The sequence below is a fragment of the Colius striatus genome, chromosome 10 (assembly GCF_028858725.1).
Source record: "Colius striatus isolate bColStr4 chromosome 10, bColStr4.1.hap1, whole genome shotgun sequence".
Lineage (NCBI taxonomy): Eukaryota > Metazoa > Chordata > Aves > Coliiformes > Coliidae > Colius > Colius striatus.
In genome coordinates, this window is record NC_084768.1 from 16,384,629 (window position 1) to 16,398,849 (window position 14,221).

Sequence of the window (14,221 nt, forward strand, 5' to 3'; positions counted from 1 at the left end):
CAAACACTCTGGCATCTGTCTCATAGACAATCCCATATTTCAGTTTTCACTGTAGTTTATTTATGAGAAATGTTCTTATGATAGTGATACTTCAAAATATCCTGTATATATAAACTCATCTGCCATGTTGATATCTGCCAAAATTGCTCATTTTTGACTGGCTAGTAGCCATATACCAAAGGGAGGTAAACTTCAAGATATACATCACATAAATGAATGAGTGCTATAGTTCCTTTATGGAGTGGGTGTCACCAGCAATAGATTCATGTTATCCATTGCATTTCAAAAAAAAATACCTTTCCAAGGCCAATTTATAAACTATTATTTATATGTTTACATTACTTACCAGTACAGATATTAATTCACCTTTCCATTTATACTACTATAAATGTACTCATTACAGTAGCAGTTCCCTGCCATGTTTGATTCTTTATTTAATTGCATTCTAAGCTGACCATAAGCCTGCTGTTCCAATCCTTTTTTATAAGATAGCCAAGAGATAACACAAGCCTTCTGCTGTCCTTTATCTCACTGTGCTTACTTATGTTTAAAAAACAATCAATTTAATTGCAGTCTAATTAACAATATATTGTATTAATGCTACAAGTAATGCATTTCTCCCATGGCTTCCAATTACTGCTTTGAGAATCATTCTGAAATCTATTGGTTTTAAGTCGTTATAACTGTCATCTTTCCGTGAAATCCAAATTATTTCAGACAAAAGCAATTCTTTTTCAGACTAACAAAAAATGAAAGTGTTTTGTTAAACATCTGAACTAATCTTTAGTCTAAAGTTACCTGGAACAATGTCATTAATGATAAGCTAGGTTATTTCATAGAACAGACAAACTACAATATGAATGGTTGTGAGACACAGAAACAACTGCCTGTTCTGCTTATCTACTCAAGAGCATATTTCAGTGCTGCTAATGCTGAGATTATAACAATTACAAATTATTAAAAGTAAACTATTTCAAACATAACATTGGAAGTCTTCCAAATATACTATTTGTTCTGGGCTCCAAGTCATATCTGCATTCTTCAAAGGTACACTAAGAAACAGTCATAATTTTAAGTGACAATTAGGGAAAAAGGGTCTCCATGTGTCGTCTGTTGTATAATTACACTGAAGCAGCTCTAAAAGTATAGGGTATATAAAAAGAAAGACAAAGCAGCAACAGAATACAGAGCAAGGTATCAGAAATTCAAATGTTCTGATGCCTCCCAATGCTTTGGAGGTCTGTGCCAGATTCTGCATTGTGACCTGTGCCAGAAGAGAAGGGTTACACCTGTCAACAAAGTATGATGCCGTACAGTGGAGGACTGAAATGTCCAAAAATTTTAGCATGTGCCTGTTTCTTGGCTCTCTGAAAGTTTATAGGCAGCCCTGCTATCATCCTAAAGTTGTCAAGTAAATATCTTTTTCCCTGCTGAAGCACTCACTGCCAAACAGCACTAGCAGCAGATTCCCTTACCTTCAGGGACTGCAGCGATCACTCTTTGTATCACTCCTCTGTTTTCTGCATAGGTTCCCAACACAATGGCTGAAACATTGCAGGACCATCAGCATAAGCTCTAAAGTTCAATGATCTGGCACAAGGTAAACCTTGTGTCTTTACCTCACCCCGAAACCAGTCTCAGATACATAAAAAAGCAATGCAACTTATGTAAATATTTCTATTTGGGGTTCTTTGGCAGGGGGAGGTGAATGTCAATAATTGACTTTTTTTGTTTTCTTTTAGGAAACATTGAAACTCTTTAGCACATGTGCATACAAATTCATGTAAGATTTTCATGCATAAGCAATATATGGCTATACTTGTGATTCACAGAAAAGCATGAGTTAAATATCTTTCATTTTATTTTTTCTTTAATGACAATGCAGAGGTTCAGCCAGATAAATACCAAATTAAATCTAATGTCATGACTTGCTTTATTTCACTTCCTCCAAACATAACACAGGAAAGAGTCTATATGCGTAAGCAATAAATTGGAACAAACTCCAGCTTACCAAATTTGAGTCACTGGGGGGATGATACTTTTCTGTGCCCATTCTCACTAGTCCATCATGATATAAAAATACTTTTAATGGATCACAGGAGGTTACAAGAATATACACACGTAAATCAAACTTGTAGCCTTCCATGAGAAATGGTTTGTCAAGATATTCCTGAACAATCAAGTGATCCTGAGCTTGTAACTTCTCTCCATTTCTTATTAAAGAGATCCTGTTAAAACAAAAATTATTTTAAAACCATGGAACTTACATGGAACATTACTCTTCAAAATAGATTTTCATGGTCACTCAGCTAAAGCCTACCTAGAGAAAGAGACTTACATATCTGATTTGTAGACAAAAAGTTCCATTTGCTTACATGGCTTTTGGTTTCCTGTCTTTTATGGTGCTATTCTGATGAAAAAAGGCAATGGGCCATTTAAAAACAAATTTATGCTTCCTTTGATTCAACAATCTGTAATAATAGGTTCCCTCTACACTTAGAAATTGTTTGGCAAAATGACCAGTCTCCAGCTTCTGTGATTATTCCCCACACAGCTCTAAAAATAGGCTTCCAGTCTTTCTCACAACTGCTGCCTGTGGTACAGAACTTTTAGTGCTAACCAGGCTTACTGGTGAAGTTTGCAAAGTGGGATACTGATCAGTGCAACTAAGGATGGCAGAGGTTAGGCTCAGTATTTCCATATGTGGGTTTCCCCACATCACAATGAGAAATGGTTTATATATGGACTATAAACTGGCAGTCCTCAACTGCACAGGATTCTAAATAATTTTAACAATAACATAGTATTATATATATAATAATAATAATGGCTATTGACCCCAAATTCCTATAGCTTTGCTGCCTTAATCTTACCCTCTATTATTTATGATATATTTCAGTGTTCTGAATACTTTTTAACACCAAAATACTTTTCAAGCATTTCTCTGATGCTGCTACCATTCCCTTCAGCTTTTCTTCAGCCCTTATCAAGGGGACTGAAAAATAAGGAAATTGGGAAGTTAGGGGGCTTTTACAGCAATTCCAACACACTTTTAATAACTAAGAGCTTTACTGTATAATCCAAATTTATATTAAAAGTAATAAAAAATAAATTTCAAATATCTAAAGAAAAGAGTTAAGAACAAAACTGCAATATTTATCTCATGTTTTTTTACTGTGCAGCCCTGTCACACGCAAAACTGTTTCAACTCAGCTGCAGGTCACTGTCTCTTCAGAGGTGTCCCTCCTCCAGCACAGACATCACCTCCTCCCAAGGGTGCACCTCCAGCCATACCCCCAATAGGGTCTTCTCCTCTGTTTCTCCTACATCTCGTGGCTGTTGCGCTTATATATTGTTGTGCTCCTCTGTCTGGCTGTAGTTTTGACATTCAATAGGGTGACTCGGCTAGTCTCAAAGACTCTAAAAGTAGAATATCTTGACTGTCTCCCATATGACACCTCTGCAGCCCCCAGCCATTGAAATCCTGCCTGTTATGCACAATACAATCTCATATGCCACATTCTGAACACCACTTTGATTCACCTTTCTATTTCAGCTACTTCTGTTTGTTAAGCTTTCATCTTGTTAAACTTTCAAATATGTGAATTTTCATACACTATGAAACTTGGATATAATCGTCAACTAATGCACAGCTTCCGTTCATGTTGTACATAGCATTAGATTTCACCTTTAACAGGCAAGAAGACTCAAATTAACACAGAACTTACCCATGTCCCATTGCACCATTAGCTGGTTTGACTATGAAAGTTTTCTGCCTACGTTTCTTCTTCAGTTCTTTTACGTAGTTTTGAAATTGTGTGTATTCTGCAGGGAAGATCCAAGTTCGAGGAATAAAACTATACTCCTGAGGCTGACTCTTGATCATTCTGCAAAGAAGAGTAATTGAGTATTTTGGGTTTTTTTAAGTACTATTTCAAACCTCAGGGTTAAAAAGCATTCACAATAATCTGACAAGGAAGCTTTTTTAGCAACATGCTCTGCAGTTGTTTAAGAATAGTTAGAACTCTGTAATGTATTCATTTTGTGCAGTTTTGCTCATTATCACATCATATTTGCTTGTTACGTACTAGCATCCATCACACTTCTTGGCATCCATCTTACTCCTGTTGTAGTTTCTGTTCAGTTACTCAAGTTTAATGCTATTCCTCTTAGAAATACTAAATTGACAATAGACATGTGATTAGAGATCTTTCCCTGCTCAATAGACTCCTGAATTAATGTATTCCTCTTGGGTTTTTTTCTTCTTTGCTTCCTTGGGAGAGGTGGAGATATTTGGCATGTATTTTAATTTTCATATCTGCAAGTGTTTGGGGATATATGAGGATCAACACACATGTGGGGGAAAACAAAAACAGGAGCTGGAATATTTGGTGTTTCTTCATGGATGCAAAAAGTATTAATCATGGGGATTCAATTTTAAAATGAAATCTATTTAAGAGATTTCTGTCTCTTTGTTTCCTGCCTTTTGCAGGAATTTCAAAAATAAAGAATTACGGTAACCATACTTTGATACAGGCCAAGCAACTGCTCATGCATCTCCAACGCAGAGCAAAACACACAAACTTGTGTTTGGCAGCAGCATTTTGCTGAAGAGTCACTGAGCATCTTATTTATTTGAAAGAAAGCAAAGAATGCAAAGCAAGACAAAGTGAGAAAAAGCAGAAGAACTAAAACAAGGTTAAGACATCATAGAGAACCATTTCTGAAACTGGTTAAAGGATGCAGTAAGGTCTTGATCTCCCTGTTTTAATAGCTGCAGTAGCTGAGCATATCTCATTTTATAGATCTGTTATCTACGCAGAAAAAAAACCACAAATAGAAGAGAAAAAACTTATAGAGAACTCAGTGAGTAGAAGTTTCCATCACCCAAAGCTGTGTATTCGGCAGATGGGAAGCACATATCCACACCAGACTGGCAGTATGGGCTAGATACATATGGGTTAGCTTTAATCAAAGTAGCTTTAATACTGGTTAACAGCCAAGTTACAGAAGCAAAGTGGACTTGGTGCTATTATGCAGGCCAGTGTAACATTGTTCCCAGTAGAATAAATTCAGTCTTTGACAAGTTAAATACCGATGCAGCTAGCTTGTTTCAGGTGCTCAGAATACCTGAAACTTCATACATAACCTCATATGAAAATAGCCCTAGTAACTCAAAACTACTCTGTAACATAGGGTGGAGATTTCTAAAACACATCCACAGACTAAGGAAAAAAATGACTAGGTGTTTAAAAAGAAATTAACTGACATAGTAAGTTGCCTAATTTTGATTTTTTTTGGCACCATGGTGAATTTTAATACTTTTGAATTAACTACAGGTTTAGACATACTTCCCTTTTTGTAATGAAACTAATAGCATAAGGATAACTTAAATGCAAAAGAGACTTACAATATCCTTTCGAATTTTTATTTCTACTGTGAGTCTACATAATACTCATGATGCAGCACAAGACACTTTTTCTTTAAGTGGTTCATGTATTAATGGTAAAGAATAGAGACACCAACCACATCTGTAAGGCTAGGACTGCAGCCAGGCTCCACTGGTATAATAGATACACTGTCACCAAATTGTGTAGCCCACAATCACTCTGCAGAAATCACAATAGCTATAGTAGTCTTGAAGTTGTGCATGAGGTTCAGTGCTTCTGCAGTTTCATTTTAACTATTATTTTTACAAATCCAATTTGATGAAAGCCAGCAAACATTCAGAATGAGTTTCAAAAAAAATAAATGATGGTGTAATTCAGGATTCCTGCATATTTTTAAACTAGTCTCCATCTGCTACGTATTTATATATAATCCAAATTATTTAACATATGTATCCTCAAGTGTTACATTATAGAGATTTGCTATTTAACTTACAAGTTTCAATATACATATTCCCTACTTGATGTATATAGCTTCATGGTATTCAAGATACATTCATATTATTTTGTGACTGCAAGCATCTCAGTCCCATATGCCTTTTTCTCTTATGCATAACTGGGTAGACTATATACAATAATATGAAGCAAAATACTTAGCCACTGTTTTTAAGTACGTTGCTCACTAAAACTTTCAACAAAATAATTCATCTCTGTTCTTTCCCTGCTTGACCCTATTCAGAAAAAGCTTAGGAGCATCATCAAGTGGCTCACAGAATCAAGACTCATTCCATTACAATAGGTCTATTTTCCAGCACATCTGCTATCCCCTACTGTGGGGAACCACTTTTTCACTGTGCTGCTCTATCCTTTAGCCTTTGTAGTTCTTACCAGGAGGTTTGAGAACTAAACAGCAAATTATTGTTCTTCTGAGAGCTATCTTATCTCATGGATGTGGTCAAGCTGTGCTCTTGTTTCTCAGTGCTATCTATGCAAAAGAATCAAAGCTGTTGAAGAAAATGTAGGTTACTGAAGACATGACTTGTCAGTCTAATAGTGCACATTCCACTGCCTAGGTTACAATTTCCTCTGACTTTTCAAGTACGAAAGGTGGTGGAGTTCCTCTCTATGTGAGGGTGAAGGAGCCCTGGCACAGACTGCCCAGGAAGGGTGTGGAGTCTCCTCTGGAGGTTTTCAAAACCCACCTGAATGTGTTCCTGTGTAACGTGATCTAGGTCAACCTGCTTTAGCAGAAGGGTTGGATCAGATGGTCTCTAGAGGTTCCTTCCAACTCCTACCATTCTCTGATTCCATGAAAGGAGGTTAGTGGGTAGGTATGGATTATAATGATTCTTATACATTATCAGTTCACAAACCTTTTAAACTAAACAACAAATGTGCTGCAAAAGAGACAATCTCTTACATGCTCTGTTCCTCTCCCCATTCATCCTGTACACCTTCTCTTCCATTTAATGTATTCATTCTGTAACTACATGTATCCTTCACATGAGGAGATCTCATCTAAGAGACCATTTACAGAAATTAAGATCTAGTTGGCCCTACAATTCTGTGTTCTAATTATTCCCTTTAAAAATTATGACTGTGCATCATTTTGTTCTCAATTACATTCCTGACTCTATCTATTCCATTACTCTGTATCCCTACATTTTCTGTGCTGAGTTGTCCTCTTTCATATTACACATGCTACATATTACACCACTCCCACCCTTCCACATGTGAAAACCATATTGTCTTAAGGACCCGACTGCCTGGATATTGGCTGTAAGAGGGATTCCTGAAGAGCAATTCCTCCTGGATAGTGTTTGCCTTCCTGGAATTGTTCTTTCACTCCATTGCCAACAGCTTTCAGAAACTGAAACAGTGAGATTGCTATAACAACAAAGGTAGAAGTAAAAAAGCCTACTCTCAACCAATTCCCAGCAGTTGTTCCATGAACTCCCAAGGTATAAAACTCACAGCTACTCTGTACAAGTCAATTAACAGGAAGAGAAGAGGTGGCATGAAGCAGAAAAGCAAGAAAATAGAATTAGTGTTTCTGCACAATCCTGTTCAAATAAATTGTATAACAAAACAGTGAATGTATGGAACAAAATTCTCCACTCTACAGATAAGAGTCTTCCCAAGCACAGATCCCAACTGACTTGTGATTTCACAGACATAGGTCTGTTTCACAAGCAGTCTCAAGGTATATAATTTTGGTATTTTGATTAAAATATCTACTGATGTTAAGTGAAGTCAAAACACAGCTATGTTTGACCAAAGCTACCATATCAGAGAAATTACTCCCATTTTATCTATAATATGTGCATTCTCCACATTGAGTACCTTTATACTGCATTTCTAACTCAGAATTCAGTAACTTAAAAGAGGTATAATCAGACTGTATTTGAAAACAATGTGTGCATAAGAGCCTTTTGTCCATTTTGCACATTTTATTAAAATCACCGAACTGTAGCAATACACAGGGATACCACTGCCTACCAGACTGACCCATGCTGTTCCACTCTTTCCACTCTCCAAATGCTATTTGCCTCCACGTGCTATTTCCATGTTTGTATTTAGAGTTTAAGTCAGGAAGGGGGAGTGAAAAGTGCTTATGTAGCATGTATTGACACAAGGCAGTTCTGGCCCCCACATAGGACATCTAGACAATGCAGCAATGCACATAGGATTTGCATCGTAACAGCTGCATACATTCTACATGCTATGTGTCATAGTTATAAGACAAAAAAGGAGAGAGAGAGAAAGAGAAGGAGAGAGAGAGATGAGATACTACGTTAATAACATTAATATATGAAAACAAATTCTGTTCTGGTAATAGGAAATGCAGAGTAAGGTAACATTGGCTGCCAAAAGATTAACTCTCTTAATGATTGTTCTTTAATTTAGAAGAAACAAAATATTCACACACATTTATCCCTGAACTTTTCCTTACTACCAAGCTATTGAATAATTATTTAGTGTTGTTTTCTTACAGGTCTTACTCACAGATTCTCAGTTAAGATAACTCCTCAGTACCCAGTTATTTTACTAGAGTGAGGAGAATTTATAAATAGACAAAGGAGCCTCTCTTATTTATTATATAATCAGTAAGAAGCTTAACATTTTATATTTAATATACATAAAAATATAGTCATATATTATTTTAAACAAATAATATCCATCCACATAGTAGTCACTTTTCCTGGTGTACCATTAGAGGGTATATGGCTGGATGTGTTATGTATTAAGTTTATGATACAATAATTAAAGGCTCTCCTACATTTTGAAATACATAGTCAGAGAACTGAACACATATTACTTTCCACTGAAGTCAATTGCAGAGGTACAGTAGCCCACTCTAATGTTACAGATCCACAACCAAACCCAAAGTTATTAAGAAACTTTGGAAATTATTCTTGGTCCTCTCATTATTTTTGCCTCCTAGCAAAAATAAACAAACCTTACAAGCAATAATTCTGTATTTTACTGCATTAAATACTATGGCTGAAAAACGACTTAATATCAAAAGAAAGATTACTTAGTCATGTTTCTTGCCAGAAAATCCTTTCTGCAGATCTCTCCCATTCCTGGAAAATGGTTGATTCTCTGATGAAGGAGAAAAAAACCAAAGTTATTACTTAGTTTTCCTGGCATATCTCATAAGATCATATCAAACATTCAACTGCACGCTCAGGCAAACATAATTAGTGTTTATATAAATTATGTAAGATAATATCTTACTTTATACTATGTATTCTTAGTAATACTAAAGATGCTCTATGTAGTATTCTTCATCAACATGAATATGTCCATTGATTTCATTTCAGATATGAAAGGAGACTATCATACACAAAGCTGTCTAGGAACAAAGAATACCATCACAAAGGGGGATTGGACTAGATAATCTCTAAAGGTCCCTTCCAACCCCTACCATTCTATGATTCTATGAAAGTAAAAGAGGAATTATTTATTCACAGAAACTGTGAGGAGAGCTCTGCTCATTAACTTACTGCTTAAAAGCTTATGAGCAACTTATAAATGATGTTTTGCATCATCTATCAAACTTTGATCATTTACAACACCCAACTGGCAGACAAAAGCATGAAAGAACAGTCCCAAATACAATAGCACCAGATTCCAAGTTGTATGAACAAATAACTCTGGAAAAGAGAACAGCATTTTAAAAGATGTTGTGGTATAGACTTCTTGCAGTCTCGTTGGTCATGTTTTGAGGGGTGGGAGGGATTCTCTCCATACAAATTAACTGAGCAAAAGTAACACATTACTGAACATTTCAATGAAGTAGTTTACTGCAACATGTCAGAAATCTTAACTACCACTCTACCTGATAGTTCCGAAGTTCAGCAATCTTTTCTTGTTGCACAGCAGAATCACTCCATATAAGATTAGCTGTTTCATCTTCATCACGTGTTTTCACAAATCCCATTTCTCTTATTACTACACGTACTACAGAGAGATCACATACTTAGGGAGTATTTTTAATCTCTAAGATTCAAAGACCTAAGATTCAAATCTCTAAGATCTCTAAGTAAAGATTCACTTTCCAAAATTGGAAAATCAATTTAAAACCTTAATTTTAAACACTTCCAATACTTGAGTCTTTAAATGAGAACTATGTTAGCAAGCAAAATATTCTTTATCTTGCAACATTTCTATCGGTCCATTGCAAGCATATCATCACAACATTACAGCACCTTATACTGAGGCTGGAATCAAAGCACAACCACTGATCAGAACTGTAAAGAGCTTCATGGCATTCCACAATCATCTAGTAAAAGTCCATTTGCACAGCTTTTAGACTTAATCTTGGCTATCACATATGTTTATTTTTAAATAGTGATGACTAAGTGTCACTGCAGATAGGGGACAAAAATGTCTCCTTAGCCAAGGTTCAGTAGTTACAAAAACAAACACATACATTATTTTAACATTGAAAAAAAAGATAAACAACTGATTATGTGCCAGGTGTAACTCAGGTTCTAGGAGAAAAGATTTTTCTGAAGTAGTCTCAAGTATCAAAATACAAAATATCAGTAGATTTTATTGAGAAACTGTATAATAATTGGGGTTAAATCTACACTGTTAATCTCTTCAGGCTTAAAGTCAACTTCCAAACACACATGTACTTCATAATTACAGGGTTTTTCCAGAGACTTCTTGATTACTCAAGATTTTCGCATTCCAGAACCCTTCCCCACATATCACAATGGGGAGTAAGAGATGCACAGTGTTCAAAGCTATCAACTCAGTGTTACAAAAAAAGAGAACAGAAGTTTCTTACATAAGAAAATTCTTTGGAAATGTCTCACTATCAGTCTGACGTAAAACCCATTAATTCACCCCATTAGTTAGCAATTTGCCCACATCAATGGCTATTAGGAAAATAATATATGTAGCTTCCTACCAATTTCATATTTTGTGCCAGCAACATTTGCAGTGATGACTCCATTCTTCTTCTTTCTGACTTTTCTTTTAATTGTGCTTTGATAGGGTAGTTCTGAACCCAAAGTCAGAGAAGCAGTTCCATGGTTATCTTTGAAAAATAATGTTGTAACTATTAACATCTTTACATCTCAAATAACATACACAAATGAACTAGAAATACAAACATTTACTTCATTGTGACTGAGAGGTACAAGCACACTGTATAATGAGTAGGTTATACTAAAAATCCAAGGCTAGCATACCTCCCTCATTAGGCAAGGATGGCATTATAACCTAGGACAGTGAAGAAGCAGAGCCCAAATTCTGTTCCAGCTTCTCAGAAAACGATGGAACTCTCAAAGCCAAATTATTTAAAGCTCCAGTCATACCACTGCAGTCTGTGCTTGTAGCAAATACTAGTCCTGGAATGGAGAGAGATCTGTATTTAAAAAAAAAAAAATTGAGAGAGACTTTGTTAGAGAGAAATACTGAAAAAAATATAAACAGCAGAAAACTAAATATGAAAATACTTTTAATAATAAGTAAAAAATATTGTTTCTTTAAAAAGATTGAACAAGCTATCAGAGATCCAAAATTTCGTTCCTTACAATTCAGTTGCTTTGTTTGTGGGGGGAAAAAAAAAATACAACAACAACAAGAAAAAAAAAAAAAAAACCAAAAAACAACCCATACAAAAAAATGTTTTGCAGTATTAACTTTCAAAATGTGATTATACTATCTCATTTTCTTATTTTCATTTGAGTATGGGAGATATCAGGCAAGGAAATATGTAATAAAAAATTCAATCAATACTGCAAATTTTTATCTCCACAAAGTTCACCGAATTCTTAGCTATTGTAAACCATATTTTAAATTAAAAAAAAAGACACACTGTATTATGTGCTTTCAGGTATCAAATGGAAATTAACTTAAATCACCTTAATATTTTTCCACTTTTTCAGTTTTTAACATTTTTGAAGCAATTGTGCAATAATCACTTGGTAATGCATGGATGCAGTTTCATGACACAACAGAAATAATTTCAAAGACATTCCAGTTTGGCAACTATCTAAATTGTCGGTTTCTAAAGTGAGTAATTTTTTGCATAAAATATTATTTTCATGCCTACAGCAATGAAAAATTTTGATTTTTTTTCCTCTATGAATACATTACCACATGTGAAAATCCCACATATTAAAATGTTTCTTAGGTCCAGCTTAAGCACATAAGAACAAGAAGAACAAAGGGTTAAAATATTAGGAAAAAAACCTCAGAAATAAAACACTTCAAAACACACTGGTACAAAACTTCAGTCACACAGCACTGTTATAACAAAGTCTGCAAGGGAACAAATGTTGTCTAGAGCAGGCTGCCTCAAACAAATCTGCAAGTTTTCAAAATATACACAATATAAGTTGCTGATTTTTAAATGCTTTCATTTCTTTTCTGCAATTATATGGGTGGCTAAAGTTCCTTACACTAGCTTTAATATACATTAGTTTTTATATTGCCACTTGTGGTGCTTGCAAAACTTACTTAAAACAGCTTTATATAGAATGTGAGGAATTTCTTCTGCTATACACAGCAGAAAATTACAGTAAAGTCAAATTCATCCATGACTTATGATGTGAAACATAGTCATAAGAATAGATATGATGTGCATCAGCAAAATTGTGTGTGCATACACATGCCAGACAAAGAGCAAGAGAGATATACTTATATTCTGGACAAGTCATCCTCCTGGTAAGAAAATACAAAAAGCAGATACCTTGAGCTGCACGACAGGAATTTACCCACAACAGTCCAGTAACACAATTTTTTGTGTGGTTTTTTGTGACTGTCTTCAAGCTATTAGGGGCCAAGTTTTGCTTTGTAATAAGACAAACTTTTCTCCATCACACTCATTTAGAAGAGTGTCACAAATTAACATTAAAACGTGACCCTGTGTATTTACCCATAAAGTAACAACAGGAGATGTTTTATACAGCAGTACAATATTTGACAGCACAATAGTAACAGCCAGTCATACCTACTCACGACATACTTTGCTTAACCAGAGCTTGATAAGAAAATCTCCTCAGTTGAACTAAAATTGGCAGGTCATTTTGAAATTTTTGTTTTAAATGCCATCATCTGAAGAAAGTAGCCTGAAATGCCTCCTACCCATTGGCCTACTAAAATTAGATACAGAGATGAGAAAGCAAAACATTCACGCATCTTAAAGCCATCATGAAGGAAAAGCAGTGCTGGGCACAATGACTCACTGAATATTGGGTGTTATCTGTTTCTCAAGCTAAGAATATCACCAGTGTACAAGACATGTTTAGTTCCTGGGAATAATACTGCAGTATGTCTGTCAGCCAATTAAGGACTTCTATGCACATACACAAATGCCTAACTGCCGTTCATCTGCTCTACTGGTTAAAAACTTTTAACAAATTTGGAAGAACGTCAAGACAATTAGTATTTCCACGTGAGAAACTCCAGCCCTTACTAATAGAGCAGGATTTACAAGCTATGATGTAGCAATAAAACCCAAGCAGCTCACAGAGCTTTCATTCTGCTTACAGTCACAGAAATATATCTGCACAAAGTTACATATGGTGAAACATACTGTGTTTTGAAAGTGGACCACAAAGCTCTGACCTTCACGATATGTTGAATTACATTATATAGAAACTATTCTACTCTTTTTAGAAGAATACTCTTTAAGGTTTAATAGAAAGCACCAATACTCAAGGTCTGTGACTTTCAATCAGATAGCTTTTTAACACACTTGCTTAAGTTGATGGTACAAGATTTATGGTGATCTTAAGTGTACTGAAGTAACTCTCTTCTTGACAAGATTACAGATGACAAAATTATCATTACAGCTGAAGCATGCAGTCCTCTAATGATGTCAGATCTTGTTAAAGAGACACATGCAGTCTATTTGTCAAATCCTGATTTAAACTGAATTGTTCAAAGACAAAAGGCATCATTACTGCACTGTTGTGATGGAGTACTGGGAGGTGATGTTATGACTTCATGGGTATCTGGAATCCAGCCAGGGCTAAACCACCACAACCATGTATACAAACTTACTCTAGGATTTTGACTTTTCACAAGCACTGCCTTCTACCAATAAAGTTAAACTGTATTCTGCCTTAAGTTTGTATATAACAATTCAAAATCAGTTTACAATTGCTTCGAGTCACACATCTTTTCACTGAATACCAAAACCCCAGCAGTTTAAAATTAGTAGTTTTCCAAAACATTTCACATTGGATTCCCTCCTTTTCTTTATTCCTCCTGGAACCATCTCCTTTCCAAAGGGCAAAACAGGTACAATTAATTGCTTTTCTTCCCACTATGTCACGTGACAGGTGAGATGTACAGCATCACACTTG

General features: G+C 35.4%; 1 protein-coding gene across 2 annotated transcripts in view; it reads right to left on the reverse strand.

Annotated features, from left to right (window-relative positions):
- Nucleotides 1–14,221, reverse strand: part of TTLL7 (tubulin tyrosine ligase like 7) — a 73,723-nt gene that overhangs the window by 42,898 nt on the left and 16,604 nt on the right. For both annotated transcript variants that reach the window (XM_062003745.1, XM_062003744.1), the window contains 6 exons: nucleotides 11,096–11,271; nucleotides 10,813–10,941; nucleotides 9,733–9,854; nucleotides 8,926–8,993; nucleotides 3,729–3,887; nucleotides 2,012–2,228 (listed from right to left, as the gene is read on the reverse strand). In XM_062003745.1, the coding sequence (XP_061859729.1) occupies nucleotides 2,012–2,228; nucleotides 3,729–3,887; nucleotides 8,926–8,993; nucleotides 9,733–9,854; nucleotides 10,813–10,941; nucleotides 11,096–11,120 (720 nt within the window). In that variant the 5' untranslated portion in view covers nucleotides 11,121–11,271. The remainder of the gene's footprint in view (nucleotides 1–2,011; nucleotides 2,229–3,728; nucleotides 3,888–8,925; nucleotides 8,994–9,732; nucleotides 9,855–10,812; nucleotides 10,942–11,095; nucleotides 11,272–14,221) is intronic.